This window comes from Phodopus roborovskii, unplaced genomic scaffold (genome assembly GCF_943737965.1).
Source record: "Phodopus roborovskii unplaced genomic scaffold, PHOROB, whole genome shotgun sequence".
In the NCBI taxonomy this organism is placed as follows: domain Eukaryota; kingdom Metazoa; phylum Chordata; class Mammalia; order Rodentia; family Cricetidae; genus Phodopus; species Phodopus roborovskii.
Genome location: NW_026125264.1, coordinates 4,471,393 through 4,487,660, shown reverse-complemented (window position 1 = coordinate 4,487,660; position 16,268 = coordinate 4,471,393). Strand labels below are relative to the sequence as shown.

At 45.0% G+C, this 16,268-nt stretch overlaps 1 protein-coding gene across 1 annotated transcript in view; it reads left to right on the top strand.

The window, feature by feature from the left end:
- The first annotated feature begins 9,428 nt into the window (after positions 1 to 9,428).
- The window catches only part of Pygb (glycogen phosphorylase B), a 50,095-nt gene continuing 43,255 nt past the window's right edge, over positions 9,429 to 16,268 (top strand). The window contains exon 1 of the mRNA XM_051193965.1: positions 9,429 to 9,794. Coding sequence (XP_051049922.1) covers positions 9,552 to 9,794 — 243 coding nt within the window. The 5' untranslated portion in view covers positions 9,429 to 9,551. The remainder of the gene's footprint in view (positions 9,795 to 16,268) is intronic.

Here is a 16,268-nt window from a genome sequence, read left to right as displayed (position 1 = left end):
AAGCAGTAGGGAGACCCCAGAACCAGAGCAAAGTAAGCCTTGTAATCTCCTTAAAATGAAACCTTGGAGGGACTTGTGACCAGTGTATAACATCTCCAAAAAAGAAGACAGGAAGGTGTCTTCCCAGATTAAAGTCACCTGGGGCCAGAGCCCAGGGGTTTTTGCTGAGGAGGGTGTGGAAAACCCTGTCCTTTCCCACACTGCAGCACTCCTTGGCAGAGTTCCCACTGCCCCTTTCTTCTCCAGCTAATGGCCTGAATATTGAAAGACCTCCAGAGGTGAAGCATCAAATTCACAGGACAGAAATACGGAAGTGGACTCAATGCAGGTAAAGGTTAGTGATCTCACTCATGAAAAAGTAAACAGCTGGATACTTCCCAAAAGAACACTAATAAACTGGGATATTCTTAGGCCTGGCAAAATATGCAAGTCACTCCACACTTGGCATCCTTTGTGACAATAAAGAGGACTTTATTACTTTGTTTTGTTTTTTAAAATAGCTGCATCACTCTGGCCTGTACACCTGTGTGCCTCACTGGGCCCACCTGACACACCCCAGATATCTGCTATGTCCCCTACCCTACACCGCTCCTACGTGAATGGCAGAGACCCTGGCTGCATGCTGTCGTGGGTGGTCATACTCCCACATCTAGACGACAACTCAAACTGTCCTTCAACTTGCATGCCATATATGTGAGCTATCCTGACACGGTCTGGTCAAGGACATTACATTTTAAATTGGAGTGGACACTGCCAGTTCCTTTACCCTGCTGTAACTGGTGCTCGCGTCCCTCACCTGTGTGGTGACTGCCCATGGTTTGGTGTTTGCCATTCTGGCAGATGGTAAAATGGGACTGATGATTCCTCGAACTTATCTTTATATCTAAGTGGAGTAGCTGTTAATATCTATCATTTTTCATGACCACTGGTCATTTTTTTCCCCAGATTTTAGGACCTTTATTAAGGAGATTAGCCCATTGTGATAAGATAATCAAGTCAATTTTATTTCTCCTCCACCCCCTTTTGACTTTATTTTGGTTTTTTTGGTTTTATTTGTTGTGTTCGTTGTTTGTTTTTTGAGACAGGGTTTCTCTGTGTAGCTTTGGATCCTGTCCTAGCATTCACTCTGTAGACCAGGCTGGCCTGGAACTCACAGGGATCTGCCTGCCTCTGCCTCCCAAGTGCTGGGACTAAAGGCATGCGCCACCACTGCCTGGCTCCCTTTTCACTTTATGGTAGCTTTTTAATATATATTGAAACCTTTTATTTAAACTGATCAAATCTACAAATGTATTGTGTGGCTTCCAGATTTTGTGTTATAATTCCTCACTTACACAGTTTTAAAGTTCTGGAATTGGGGTGTGGCACAGAGGCATCATGGTGCTTGCCTGGCATGCACAAGACCCTGAGCTCAACTCACAGCACTACAAACTAACCAAATGGACTTTTTATGGTTTTAGTTTTTCCATTCATTAAGAGCCCAAAGCTTTTGAATACTTTGAAAAGCAAGAAATCATTGTTTGTGATCTACTCATTTTTAAAACCATGTCAGAGTCCTGGAAGGGTGACTGTAACAATACTGGCTAGGGTAATGACAGAGATAACTCCAGGATGGCATTTACAAAGCATGGCAGTCACAGAGGTGTCAGCAGCCATCTCCCCAGGCAGGAACTTGGAACAGACTTGGTGTGAGGGTTCCAGTAATGTCATGTGCATGGGACTTTATTGGAGATACTGTAATGTGAGGAATTCTTGAAACATTTGGAGGTAACTGTGAAAAGCTTTGGGTTGGGCGGAAGATAACAGGTGTCCAGCATTACCTGATGGCTTGTACCTTTCCAGGGCCCAGGTTTTGAAATAGTTCAGGGCGGAGGGTCACAAGAATGCTGCTTTCAGGTATTGAAATAAGAACAAAATATGTTTTTCCTGGGGCTGGAGACTTTACTAAGTGATTAAGAGCATGTGTTGTTCTTGCAGAGGACCTGGGTTCAGTTTCCACCACCCACATGACAGCTCAAAGCCTTTTTTAACTCTAGTTCCAGGAGATCTAACACCCCCTTCTGACCTCTGTGGGCACTAAGGAAAGCATATATGCAACCAAAAATAGTCATACCCATAAAATCAAATAAATAAATAATAAAAAGACATTCTTCCTCATGAGAACTAATGCCTCCTGTGAGCATCCAGGGATTCTGCAGAGGATACAGAGTTGGAATCAAGACTTCCAACCAGGTGGTGATGGTAGCCTCAATGGTTGCAGAGGTGGCAGCACACGCCTTTAATCCCAGCACTTGGGAGTCAGAGGCAAGTGGATCTCAGTGAGTACAAGGCTAGCCCAGTCAACAGAGCAAGTTCTAGGACAACCAAAGATACAGAGAAACCCGGTCTCCAAAAACAACAATAATAACAAAAAGAATTGGGACTTCCAATGTCTTCATACTCAAGACTCTTAGATTTGCCTTAAAATCATAGACATATGTCTTAGTCTGTTTTCAGTTAGTGTAACAGAATACTACAACCTGGGTAATTTATACTGAGGAGAAATGCCTTTGGCTCACAGTTCTAGAAGTTAGAAAGTTCAAGACTATGGTACAGGCCTATGGTGGGACCTTCATGCTTTCTCTACAGTAAAAAGCAGAATGGCAAGAGAAGGTGATAGAAAAGAACAAAGGGATCCAATTCAACACTTTGTGGTGTATATGGTGTGTACATGTGTATGCATGTGTACACACATGTGGGTATGTTCATCTGTGCATGCACATGAAGTGAGAGAGTTTTACTTCAAGTGTCTCTCCCTATCTTACTGAACCAAAAGCTTGCTATTCAGCGAGAGAGCTGGGATTCCTGGGAATCACCTGTCTCCACCATGACCATCCCAACCCTGTGCCCAGTCCTGGAATTATAGGCATGTACCTACCACCATGCTTGGCTTTTTGCCTGGGTGTGAGGGGATTTGAACTCAAGTCTTCATGCTTGATAACAAGCGCTTCATCCACAGAGTCATACCCATCTTCCACTCTCCTGATAGTCAACTCAATTTGCTCACAAGTGGACCAGTCACCTTTTATTGGATCTCCATCTCTTCATACTGATGCATCAGAAATGACGTTTCCAATGTGGTGCATGGGGGACTCTTTCAAGTTATAACACCAGGGAGCATACTACATCTCTTCTCCTTCAATTAAGTTAGAATAGCAGTGGCTTTGGTTTATTGAGTGGCCACTGTGCCAGGCATCATGTTAACTACATCTTGTGAGATCACTAGGGTCACTAGCCATACAACTAGCTCTCTCATTGCCACTGGCAAGCTAGGCCTTAAGAAACTCAAAAGGATTCTCTAGGGCCTAGTGAGTGAGACACAAGCCCAGAGGCTTCTCTTCTTACTCTAAGCCAATGTGCTATCTCATTCATTGTAGGGGAAGTAACGCCATAGTGTATCTGGTCACCGCAGGCCAAACCCACAGGCTGGGCCCTGAAGAGTAAGTCATAGTTGTAATGTGTTCTGCAATGTTTAGGAAAATAGACAATGAGAAACAACAGCTCTAGGCCTAGCCACCCCTTTACCATCCAACAACCTTTAGTCACTTTCTGTGTTGTTGGTTGTAGATAAAGGTTTCTATGGGAGGTCAGTGCTGCCTTGTAAATCCTAGTGTCAGCTGCATGATTTACAGACTTCCCAGGCAGATATCCCCCTATAAGGCTGTCTCCAGAAAGGTTGGAAGAGTGCCTAGCATGAGCGTATGTGTTCTTCCACTGAGCTACCCCAGCTCCTGATGAGGTCCACTGGTACAGAGCCAGGCAGTGGCATGCCTGCTATGCTGTGGGTTCTCTGAAAACTCAACTTCAGGATTGGAACCCACCCAGGGAGGACAGCTCAGGTCCAAACAGCTTTGCAACCAAAGTGCCAAAGCTCAGAGGCCTGCCAGGACTTGTTTTAAGGCGAGAGATATTTCTGGGGAGTAGGAAATTTCAAAGAATATTTTTTTCTAAGGTCTGGGGACATATACTAGACAAACATTCTACCACTAAGCCATAATCCAAGACTTTCAAAGGACATTCTATTTTTTTAATGAGTACTTTAGGGCTTGAGAGATGGCTCACTGGTCAAGAGCACTGACTGTTCTTCTAGGACCCTGGTTTGAGTCCCACACTCACTTGGCAGTTCAGAACTATCTGTAACTCCAGTTCCAGGGCATCTGACACCCTCTTCTGGCCTCTGAACACCAGGCATGCATGTGATGCACAGACATGCATACAGGCAAAACACCCATAAAATAAAAGGAGCACGTTGGAATGTTATTTGGCCTTTAAAAGGAATGAAGTTCTGGGGCTGTAGTTAAATCCATGGGGTAAAGCTGTTAGCATGTACAGAAAGGCCCTAGGTTTAATTCTTAGCTAGTGATGGAAAGAGAAAGGGAGTAGACATAAAGGACTACATATTGTATGATTTTAACTTACATAAAACATCCCAAGTAAAGACAGAATCAAGGTGGTAGTTTCCCAGAGCAGATATGGAGGAATTGATAGGAACTACAGACTGGTACAGATGTAGGATTTGGGGGGGCAATGAAAAGGTTATTTACACTTAAATTACAATAGTAGCACAACTCTAATCACTCACACACACACACACACCCTTGAATTGTGCTCTTTACACGGGTAGCTTAGCATATGTAAACTATATCTCAGTAAAGCAGTTTGGAAAAGGGAAGCATGAATTTGGGGATGAAGTTCAGGGTCTCCCACAGTATCTTTGAGGTCCTGTATTACTGGTACAGCACTGCCAAAGAAATCATATAAACAACATGTGTCTCTCCAGGCAGGTCTAGTTAGTCAAGCCTGACCACGTATGTCCTTTTGTTCCTAACAGACACTCTTGTTATTTCAACCGCTAAGCCTTTTTCAGACCTGCAGTCTCACTAACCCTTGAGAGAAGAGCAGGACCAGCTAGCTGGCTGGTGATCCTTGGGGAGGTCACTCAATTGAGAAAAGTCTGCACAGAAGAATGAAGAAGCTTGAAATCCCTGATGGATCATGTGGGCCTCTCCTCGCCCTGCCAGGCATTTCCTTGTAGGGTCCTCTGCTCTTCTGTCTTGTCAGTGGGTGCTCACTGGCAGAGCTCCACCCAAATCAAACAGACAGGGTGCAGCAGCAAAGCAAGGCAAATAGACTTTTGGCAAGCAGTCTTCCCTGCCTTCCTGACTTAGACAGCTCCATGTTTGGCTCAGTCTCCGCTGACTTTACTCTGTGTGAAATGACACTCAGAGGGAACTTGAGGCTGTTCTGAGGGCTTGCTAGTGGCCATGGCTGCCTGCTTTGTAGAGGCTGTTTCTAGCCTTTACCAGTCCAGCTGATTTTTCTTGGTTAGATATCATTATCATATAGTAAAATGCACAGATCTTAAAACTGCTACTTAAGTGATTCTGTGAAGTGCTTGCCCTTCCTAAAACATACAAACATGTCTATCACCCCAGAGAGTTTCACTCAGTGTTCTGGGAATCAGTGTCTGATTTTCATTATGGCACACATCTATTTTGGGTTCTAGAGATTGAGCATGAGCTACATTTCTAGCTTCTTTATGATACCAGTTTGTGTCAGCCCTCCCTACAAGGCTTAGGAGTCATCGTGGAAGAGCTGGTGGGTGTGAGGACACTGTTTTTTGGACACAGCAGAAAAGATGCACACACAAACTCACAGTAGTTGTGACAGCACACAAAAGCTGAAGCCAGACAAAGTCCCAGCATGGAGAGGGAAGATGGGCATGAGGTCTCACCCCTAGCTGAGAGGCAATTGATAGCTTCTGAGAAAAGCACTTTTCTTTAAGGTTGTGGTGGGTTGGTGATACTGTAGTGGAAGGAAAAAGAGTATATATAGGCAGTACAAATTGGATTTCATGGATTTTTTTTTTTAAAGACACAAAGTTCAATAGGTAGGGAGAGGTGATAGATCTGGGGAGAATTTGGAAAGGGGGTAGAATATGATCAAAATGCATTGTGTGGGAATTTCAAAGAACAAAAAACATTGCAAATAAAGATCTCAGACTTGGAGAGAAGATGGTTAAAACTCAGGAAGTAGGCAGCCTTTAATTCCAGCACTCGGGTCAGTATCTGTGAGATCAGTATCTGTGAGAAAGGCCAGAGTGATCTATACAGTAAGACTCTTTCTCAAAAACAAACAAACAAACAAAATCTCAGGAAGTAAGCAACTCCATAGCTTCAGAAGTCCTTGAAACTCACTGGGCTTCCTCCCCAAGCTTACATAAGCCATAAGTACTGCAAGAGATACTCCCAGAGAGTCCAAACTGCCTGGGAGAAACAGACCAGTCAAGGCACCTGGAAGAGGCTCAGATCAATTAAGTTGCCTGGAAGAGACACCCTGGAATCTGTTGGGCTGCCCGCAGGTTGTAAAGTGTGTTCCGGGTTTCCAGCTGTCATGAGTCATCACTCATACTGGAGGTATTACCAGCAGGATACTGTTGCAGTTACCAGTTCCAGATGGTCTTGGGCTACATAGTGAGCCTGGTGAGACTATTTTTCAAAAGAAAACTGGAGAACTCAAGAGCAAAGTTAGCATCTTAACAGCCGTCCTTCCTGCTACTCTCTTAAATACTAATATGCTGGTATTTTCCATTCCCCTATGACTGTTCTCTTGTTAAACATGATGCAGCCTGACCCCGAAAGAGTCCCAGCTGAAGTCTTATTGTATAACAAGTTATCTTATGGCAGGACACCTGCATTCTGCTTGGAAGGACATTCTGCCTCCCTCACATCCTCCCTCTGGCCCATTCCCTCATTTCTCCACTACTTAAACCCTGTTATTATATTCATTAAAAGAGACTTGATCAGAATACTGTCTTGTCTCCATCTCTCACATCTCTTGTGTCTTAATTTTCACTCCCTCCCTCAGGGTCCTCGTCGACTGACCCTGCTGGCCAGGGCAGAAAACAGCAACAACAAAAAAAGACAAGCACCCATCAGACAGGAGCAGGCTCAAGTGAAGAGTCAGAAAAGGCGGTATTGTGTGACACTTATATAAGGAGTCATGGAAAAAATGTCACTTACACAAATAGGGAAATGCCCCCCCCACACACACACTTTGTTTTATAGACTAATCTGATGGTGTCCGTCTCTCAGTTGAGGTTCCTTCTTCCCAGATGACTAGGTTTTACTAGGTTGACAAAAAAACTAAGCAGAACATAGAGGGAGGGCTTCCATGTCACCAAATCACTCCAGCTGGTGGCGGGACTGGGGGTGGTGAGGGGCTGGGGGTCGGTTGTCTCCATTTACCCAAGTCCAGCAAAAGTAACACATTTGCCATTTGCCTCCATGTATTGAAAAGTCTGGTCTGTGGTTATTTAACACTTGATTGACCAGCATAGAGAAGCCAGCAGGACTGCCTGGAACCCAGGGAGCTCCAGTCTTCCACACCTCTGAGTTAACTGAATCGTAAGAGCAATAGGGTCCCTATTCCCTGACAAGGTAAGTGGCTGAACCTTTCCCAGACATTAGGCATAATTAATCACACCAGAAACCCTGTCTTTGAACAGCTATTTGTTTTGAAACAGGTCTGCCTGTGAGGCTGGCCTCAACTAGTGTTGGGATTACAGGCATGGCCAGTTCTAATAGTTTTGTCTTTTGAAGCTTGCAATTTTTTCCCCCAGGACTGTGCAAGTGGGGTTGTAGGGGCACACACACTGTTAAGACTTCAGAACTGCAAAGTCACTCTCTGAGAGATAGCATTAGGCAGAGTCCCCAGCCTCCAGTCCACCAGGAATCCCACAGGCCCAGTCATCAGTGGTTGAAATTTGATCTTACTGGCTTCACAGTCACAAAGATAAAGTGCTGGAGTGAATTCCAGAGCAGACTGGAGGTTTTCCAGTGTGTTGTCTCCTGAGAAGTCTGTAAATGAAGAGGTTGAGGTAAATTAACTCTGGAGTCAACAAACCAAGAAAACAACTATACTGGATTTTTGTTTTTACTGTTTCCAGAGCTGGGGATGGGATCCACTATGCAAGCTACACAATTACTGAGCTACACCTCCAACCCTACACCTGAACTTTTATATATGTGTGTGTGTGTGTGTGTGTGTGTGTGTGTGTGTGTGTGTGTGTGTGTGTGAATTTATTGGAGGCTTCCTTACAGCTCTAGAGGGTTAGAGTCTATGGCAGAAACCTTAGCATCAGGCAGGCAAGCATGGTTCTAGAACAGTAGCTGAGAGCTCACATCTTATCTGCAAGCTGGAAGCAAAGGGAGAAAAAGAGGGTAAGCTTTTGAAATCTTGAAGTCCATCCCCAGTGACACACCTCCTCCACCCCTGGACTGTTATGGTAGCCACTGTGGCAACCTTTACCTCCAAAACCAGGAACTTCTTCATCCCCATCAGCCCACCTAAAGGAGCAAATGAAGGCCTCATTATGTGAGGGGAGCTTCTCCAGAGCAAAGGAAAGGTAGAGTTCTTCTGGGGCCATGGGAGTTTACAGGAGGCGCCCATGTGTACCAAGGACCAGTGGGTCTCATCTGCCACCTGGGAAATAGTGCTGGAGGGGATGTGTCTCTGTCAGAGAGACTGAGCTTCTCCAGGCATAGGGTGTTCCTTCTTCCTGATTCAGGTCAAAAGGTACTGTGTGTGATTTAGGGAGTCATTCTGAGCGATAAGAAAATTTTATATACATATATATATATATACACATATATATGTATATATATACATATATCTGATATATATTCATATATGTGATATATTCATATGTGTGTGCATATACACATATATGTATATATTCTGCACACATGTATGTATGTGCACACACACATATATATGTATCAGTATTTTGGTAGCTTGATCTATCACTGCAGCCTAGACTAGCAATTTGTATTTTGAGGTTTTCCATGCAATTTGTTCCCCAGAGCTGAAGTGAAGTGTCGTGGGGAATTCTGAATTTGCAGTTTTTGTATAAACAACCTTTTATTTTCTTAAGTGTATTTTTCAGAACCATCTGTTAGCTCAGCGACAGGGCCCAGCAGGCGTTGGAGGCTGCCTATCAAGCATGCACTCCTAACATTTCACAGGACTCTGCAGCACTTTAGCACCCTAGGCAATCCTACAGGGGACATCTGGTGATTCTGTGCAGAGCCAGAGCCTGCAGCCCCAGAACTGGATAGCAAGGGTTCGCCCTCCGGTGTGGCAGGCGCAGCCACTGGTTTTGTTTCTACTTTTGTCCCATAAAGGGGATAGATCTCGGGTATGGTGAAGTTGTAGGCCGGTCTCCCCAGCTTCAGACACACGGATAAACCACTTCCCAACGTTCAAGCGTCTATATTGTCTTACTGGCTAAAATGTTCTCCTGATCCGCGGTCTTTTCTCCCCGCGATCCCGCCTCCAACTCAGGCCCTGCCCCTCGGCGCGGCCCTGCCTTCTCGAAATGCGCAAGCGCAGTCCGTATCAGCCAGCCTCCGCCGCAGTCCTTGGCGCCAGAGTCGCCGCAGCATCCTAAGCATTAGAGTCATCTCAGCTCGCTCCAGGGCCATCCCTCGTCCCCTGCCTCTTCTGGCGCCATGGCGAAGCCGTTGACGGACAGCGAGAGGCAGAAGCAGATCAGTGTGCGTGGCCTCGCGGGGCTAGGCGACGTGGCCGAGGTGCGGAAGAGCTTCAACAGGCACCTGCACTTCACGCTGGTCAAGGACCGCAATGTGGCCACTCCCCGCGACTACTTCTTCGCTCTAGCACACACGGTTCGCGACCACCTAGTGGGCCGCTGGATCCGCACACAGCAGCACTACTACGAGCGGGACCCCAAGGTGAGCGGTCCGCCATTCCCGGGAGGGAGACCGGGCCCTGGGAAGGGCGGGCCCCGCCCCCCAGTGTCGCCCGTGGGTCCCGGTCACTGTTGCACCTCGGTCACCAGTGACCAGTGAAGTGACAGTAGAACCTCCTCTTTAGAAGGATGCGTGCTTACGCTGCTCTTGCGAGTTTCGTTGTGATTGAGAGCCATTCCCTGACTCTCCTGTCCCTAGCCTTCAGTCCCTGAGGATGGCTTTGAGTGGCCCTGGTCTTGCGTTGCAGTCAGTCCCCTAGGGTGTGTCGTCCGTAATCTGGTTGTGCGGAGCCAGGCCGCTGCACTCAGCGGAGTCGCAGGTCCTCAAGAAGTGCCTTAGGGGTCTCTGCTTTTCCGCCAGCTGCCAGGCCCCAAATCCAGCCGGATTTTCCGGATGGTTTCCAGCTGTGAGCTTCTTCTACCCCCACCCCCTTTGTTTTTCTGCCGCCCCAAGTGAAGCACAGGGGACTGGAACCAGGCCCAGTAGTTTTATGAGCTGGAAAGGGGTGAGATCAGTCATCTTCTGCAGGGAATTGTGCACCCCACTCCCCCCCCACACACACCGATGAGAAGAAAATAATTGTAATGCCTGCCTAAAACAGGAGAGATCCGAAGGCTGTCTTTGAGATTTCCACCTTAATAAAACTTGTCTGGAGATTGCTTTAGAAGTTATTAACTTTCTCTATTTTGCAAACGTTTGTTCCCAGTAGGAAAACAAAGTAATTGAGAAAGTCTGTGACAGTCCCCCCCCTCGCCAGCGCCCCCCACCCCGCCCCCAACTATTCAGCCCTGTCTGGCCTGTAGCTATATACAATTAAACTGGCCTCAAACTCACTGAGATCCACTGCCTCTGTCTTCGAGTTCTGGAATTCAAGGCACAAGCAGCCCCACCAAGCCCGACAGTTCTATTTATTCTTTGCCATTTGTGCTTCCAGGTAATTTCTGTTCCCAAATACACAGGTACGTATATTTGTGTGTTGCACAATTTTGTGGCTTTTGTTTCACCCCAAACCATCTTGTGGCTTCACTGGTAAACAGGGTTCCGGGTCAATAACTCATGCTGGTGCCTTTCAATTTATGGTTGTTTCGTATTTTTCACAGCCCTGTTGCCAGATTTTCCTTCCTTCCTTCCTTCCTTCTTTCCTTCCTTCCTTCCTTCCTTCTTTCCTTCCTGTCTTCCTTTCTTCCTTCCTTCCTTCCTTCCTTCCTACCTTCTTTCCTTCCTTCCTCCCTTCCTTCACACTTGATATGGAGAATTCTGCCTACCCTGTATTAAGATAGAGTGCAAACTAGCGAGGAAAGACCAGTTAGTAATGATTTTATTGCAGTAGAAACCTGGGCACCTTACTGACAGAACTTTAGAGTAATTTTTGTAGGCATTAAAGTATATTTGATAATTGCTAAGAGTAAAAATTAATTGCTTTCCAAACATCCTGAGGCTTTTCCCCTTCCTAAAATAAAGATGGTAAGGACAAGCTGTTAGATTACTGGTTGGGCCTCTTTATATTTAGTATGCAAGTCAGCTTCTAAAGAAGTGGCCCCAAATGGCTAAAACAGGTTATTACAACAAGGGCTTGGGATAACTGCCAGGGAAAGTGTCCAGGAGCAGTGGCTCCCCCAGAATGCCCTGTTAGTAGGAGAGCTATGTTGCTCAGATTCTCTGCTGTTGTCCAAGCAGGGGATGACAAGGGATACAGCTTTGCCTGCATGTTCAAGGTCATTTCCCAGGAGGTAGAGGATATTGTAGGACTCCTATTATGAAGGGTCCCAGCAGGTTTCCTGGTCCTCAGGTGTGTTGTCCACTGTCCTCACTATAGATGGAAACCTTTCTCCCCACACCTCACATACACATACCCATACACATACACATACACATACACATACACATACCCATATATTAATTAATTTAGTGTGGACGGGTATGTTTTGGTGGTTTACACAGATAATCTCACCATACAGCATGCTGTGGCAGGGTTCTCATGTTTGAGACCCCATCTCAAAAGCCAAAAAGTAACCTGCCCAGTTTGTGAATGGAAGGCTGTTGTTTGTCAGATCCCATAGGAAAGTATATAAAATTGGAAAGTTGAGGGCTGGTGAGATGGTGGTAAAGGCCCTTGCCACACGAGCCTGAAATGTATCCCTAGAACTGCCCCGGTAGAGGGAAAGAACCAGACCTGCCAGCTATGCTCTGAACTCTGGAGTTGTCCTGTGGCCTATGTGTGCCTGTGCTCACACTCATCATACAAGTATAAATAAATTAGAAGTGGAAAGTGGATCCAAGTATGGTGGTGTGTTCCTGTAGACTCAGCTACTCCAGAGTCTGAGGTAGTCTGGGCGAAATCCCCTGTCTTATACAAGAGACAGAAGAGGTGTAGCACAGTGGTAGCGCCCAGATTTGAGTGTGCGATGCCCTGGTTTTCGATACTTGTCTGGGTAACTGGTGATGACAGTCAGCCAGTCACCTCTCTGCACAATGATTTTATTGCAGGTCAAGTGAGGGGTAGGAGTGGACTGCCAACAGAATACCTCAGAGCCATCCCAGGCTCTGGCAACACCTTAGGGATGTGAACCTACATGTCTCAGACTGTGGAAGCATGATGGCATATTTGATAAAGCAGTACTTTATCAAAAACTTAAAAAATTATTTTAAAATAATTTATTTTTTTAATTATTATTTTTTTTCTGCTGGGCAGTGGTGGCACACGCCTTTAATCCCAGATCTCAGGAAGCAGAGGCAGGTGGATCTCAGTGAGTTTGAGGCTGGCCTGGTCTATAGAGTGAGTTCCAGGACTGGCTTCCATAGCTACTGAGAAACCCTGTCTCAAAAAACAAACAAACAAAAATTATTGTTTTTTTTTTTTTAAAGCTATGCAGTGAGTAGTAGTAGACATACTTACAGAATGACATCTCCTGTCAGTTAACTGTAGTTTCACCACATGGTGTTCACATTGGAGCTGTCATGCATTTTGTTTTCTACGTTTTTCTTCTATACTGGTAGAAGCACTTGGGGCTTTTCTTTTTTTAATTTTTTAATTATATTTAAACATTTATTTTGTGTATGTGTATGAGGCAGGTGTATACCATACCAGAATCTATGTGCAGGCCAGAAAACTTGTAGGAGTCAGTTCTCTCCTTTAACATGTGGGTCCCGGGAATTGAACTCAGATTCTCAGGGTCACCCACTGAGCCTCTTGGCACCTTTTACTTTTTAAAGTCTTCCATTTTTTCAGTTTTGAGAATGCATAGCCCCAAAGACTTTCTTAGACCCATCCAGTGGCTCTTGATTTTTTCTTTCACTTAGAGGCATTGTGTTTTCGTTTTTTTTTTTTTTTCAAAGTAAATATATTTTATTATATAAATGAGTGTAAAAATGAATGTTTTGCCTCTGTTTATTTCTATATATTAGTTTTGTGTCTGGTGCCTATGGAGGCCAGAAGAGGGTGATGGATCTCTTGGGACCTGAGTTACAGACAGTTGTGACCTGCCATGTAGGTCACAACCCAGGCTCTCTGGAAGAGCAACCAGTCTCTTAAATACTGAGCCATCTCTCCAGCCCTAGCATCATGGTTATTAAACACAGTAATTACAGACATAGCATGGATTCTCTTAATTTCTGACAGTCTTGAAGTCCATCCTGAAATAACTCCTTGGAGGCCACTCAGTTTAGGGACTAGAAAACCTTGGTAGCAAAGGAGGACTGGACCTGAGTCTAACCCCTTTTACACTTGTGTTTTACTTATTGGTGCTGGAGATCAAACCTAGGGCCTGAAGAATTCTGGGTAAACACTATTACTGAGACACACTTTCAACCTCAAACTCCTTTCCATACTGATTTTTCCATTCTTCTACTTTACCTATGATGTGCTACTATCTGTTTGGATTGACACCCCTATCCCTTTTAGGGGGCATCCCTCTCTGTATCCCAGAATGGACTTGAGTATCACCACACACCAGCTAGCTAAGCATAGTGGTCTTTTTTTTTTTTTTTTTTTTTTTTCCCTAAGCCTTTCTTAGCCTCTCATCTTTATTTTTATTTATTTATTTATTTTTCATCTTTAAAATGAGGAGAGTTGAGCCAGGAAATCTGTTTTTGAGGTTTTTGTCATTATGGCAGGTTAAGGCTTTGTGCTTGCTTGTAAAATGTTTCCATTTCATGTTGACATTCCCTCTATCCAGAAATTTCCCGAGCCAGAAGAATTCAAGGCTGTCTTTTGTTACATAGCAAGTTTGAGATAAGCATGCAAAAGACCCTGTCAAAAACCCAAAATCATACTGGGTGTGCTGGCATATGCCTTTGAGGCACAGGCAAGCTGGTTTCTTGGTTCAAGGCCTGGTCTACATAGTGAGTTCTAGACTATCCAGGTCTGCACAGTGAAACCCTGTCTAGAAGAAAAAGGACTAAAAACCAAAAACCTCTCTATGCAGGAAGATTTGAGGATGGTTAAGCAAGATGTAACATAAAGGGTTCAAATTAGTATAGGTGGTCTCAGTGAAGTTCGGGTAAGACATCATGGTGTAGCCAAACCCACTGAGTCTGAACTGTGGTGAGTCATAAGCCAAAATAAGCACAGCCAAGACATGGTAGAAAAAGACTTATGACCTGCAGCAAGCAAGGAGAGTATGGAGTTATTTCCAAAGCAATGCTCTCCCACAGCAGTTATTAGCAGACTCCCAAGTATACTCATTTCAAGGTCAAGGAACACACATTTAAAATATTAAAGTTGGAGACTCACCTCTAAAAAAAAGAAAGAAAGAAAGAAAAAAGAAAGAAGAAAGATTAAAGTGATGGTCTGGAGTGCCTCTGGTGTTATAAAACTTCTGTTGAAAATAAAAGGTACCTTGAATGTACATTGATTGATAAGTCTGCTCCTAAAGCCACTTTGTGGCTAATAAGTGCAAAGGGTGGGTTAAATTTGGATATGACGTCAGGAACTAAACTCACGGCCTCATCTCTGGCCACCAAAGCAAATGGCAGATTAAATCCATTTACAGTAGACACCAGAGTCTTGCTGTCATGTGTGTTGTGTGCAGGCACTTGGTCTCAAAGAGGCCTTTGAAAAGCCAGTTGAGTGTCCTATGGATAGTGACCTTCACTCTGGGGACCCCTGGACTATGGTTTGGTCCCATAAATATTAGGCCTGATGGTAGCAGTAGGTTGACGAGAAGCAGTTCTTCCGAGAAGATAATCACAATGAATTTACAGTCTGGCTGGACCAGCTTCTAAGGAGGTAATCCAGCAGCCAGGCCCCTCTGTGAGCCCCACATCTGGGGCTTTGGTAGAATTTGTCAGCACTGGGAGCAAATGCAGAATCCTCTAGGCATTACTAGTCTCCTGATGTGTTCCCAATTGTGTGTATGAAGGTGACCTTTCCCTGCAGCAGGCTTCCCCAACAGCAGATAACGAAGGTCTTTGGCCTGAAACTGATGGTAGGCAGCTGTTTAGTGTTGACCAGATGAAGACTCCTGTCAGTGAGCATGCACCTTTGGCCTCTGCTCTTACAGGCTATGATGGCTAATTGTATGTGTAAACTTGGCTGGGACACAGTGCCTAGACAGACAACATTATCCTGATTTATAGGAAGGTGATTTGGGGGATGAGATTAACATTTAAATCAGTGGATTTGTCTTTGCATTTTATTTATTTTGAGACAAAGTCTCCCTGTGTAGCCCAGTTGCTTTGATCTTGTGATCTTCCTACCCACAGTCTCCTTCTCCTGGCCGGGATTATACCACTCTGGTACATACCACTCTGCTTTGTTTTAATTTAATTAAAATTTTATTTGCTACTGGCTTTGTCAGTGCTCTGTTGCTGTGAAGAGACACTATGGCCAACAGCAACTCTTATAGGAGAAAGTATTTAATTGGGGCTTGCCTACAGTTCAGAGGTTTAGTCTGTTGCCGTCATGTTGGGAAGCACAGCAACATGCAGGCAGACATGGAAGAGTAGCTTGAAAGTTCTACATCTGGATCTGCAGGCAGCTGGAAGAGAGAGAGGGGCACAGAGCCTATGTTGAACCTCAGAGTCCACCCCCAGTGACACGCTTCCTCTGACAAGGCCACACCTCCTAAAAGTGCCACTCCCTGGTGACCGAGCATTTAAATATATGAATCCTATGGGGATCAATCCTGTGCAAACCACCACAGACCTCATTCGGTAAATCTGAATCCTTGGCTGCTATAAAACAGAATTTCAGAATGAGGTAAAGCCAGGAAGTTTATTAAAATTAAAAAGAGGGGGAGGGGATGCGTTTCGGTTGTCCGAATGCTTGCCAGCCCAAAGACCTGGACTAGATCCAGGCATTGCATAAATAGGGTGTGGTGCCATACACCTGTGATCCCAGCAGTCTAGTGGAGGCAGGAAAATCAGATTCAGGGTCATCCTCATCTACCTAGCAAGGTCAAAGGCAGACTGAGCCTGCACTGTCCAACCCCTAATCACCTGAATCACCTATGTGAT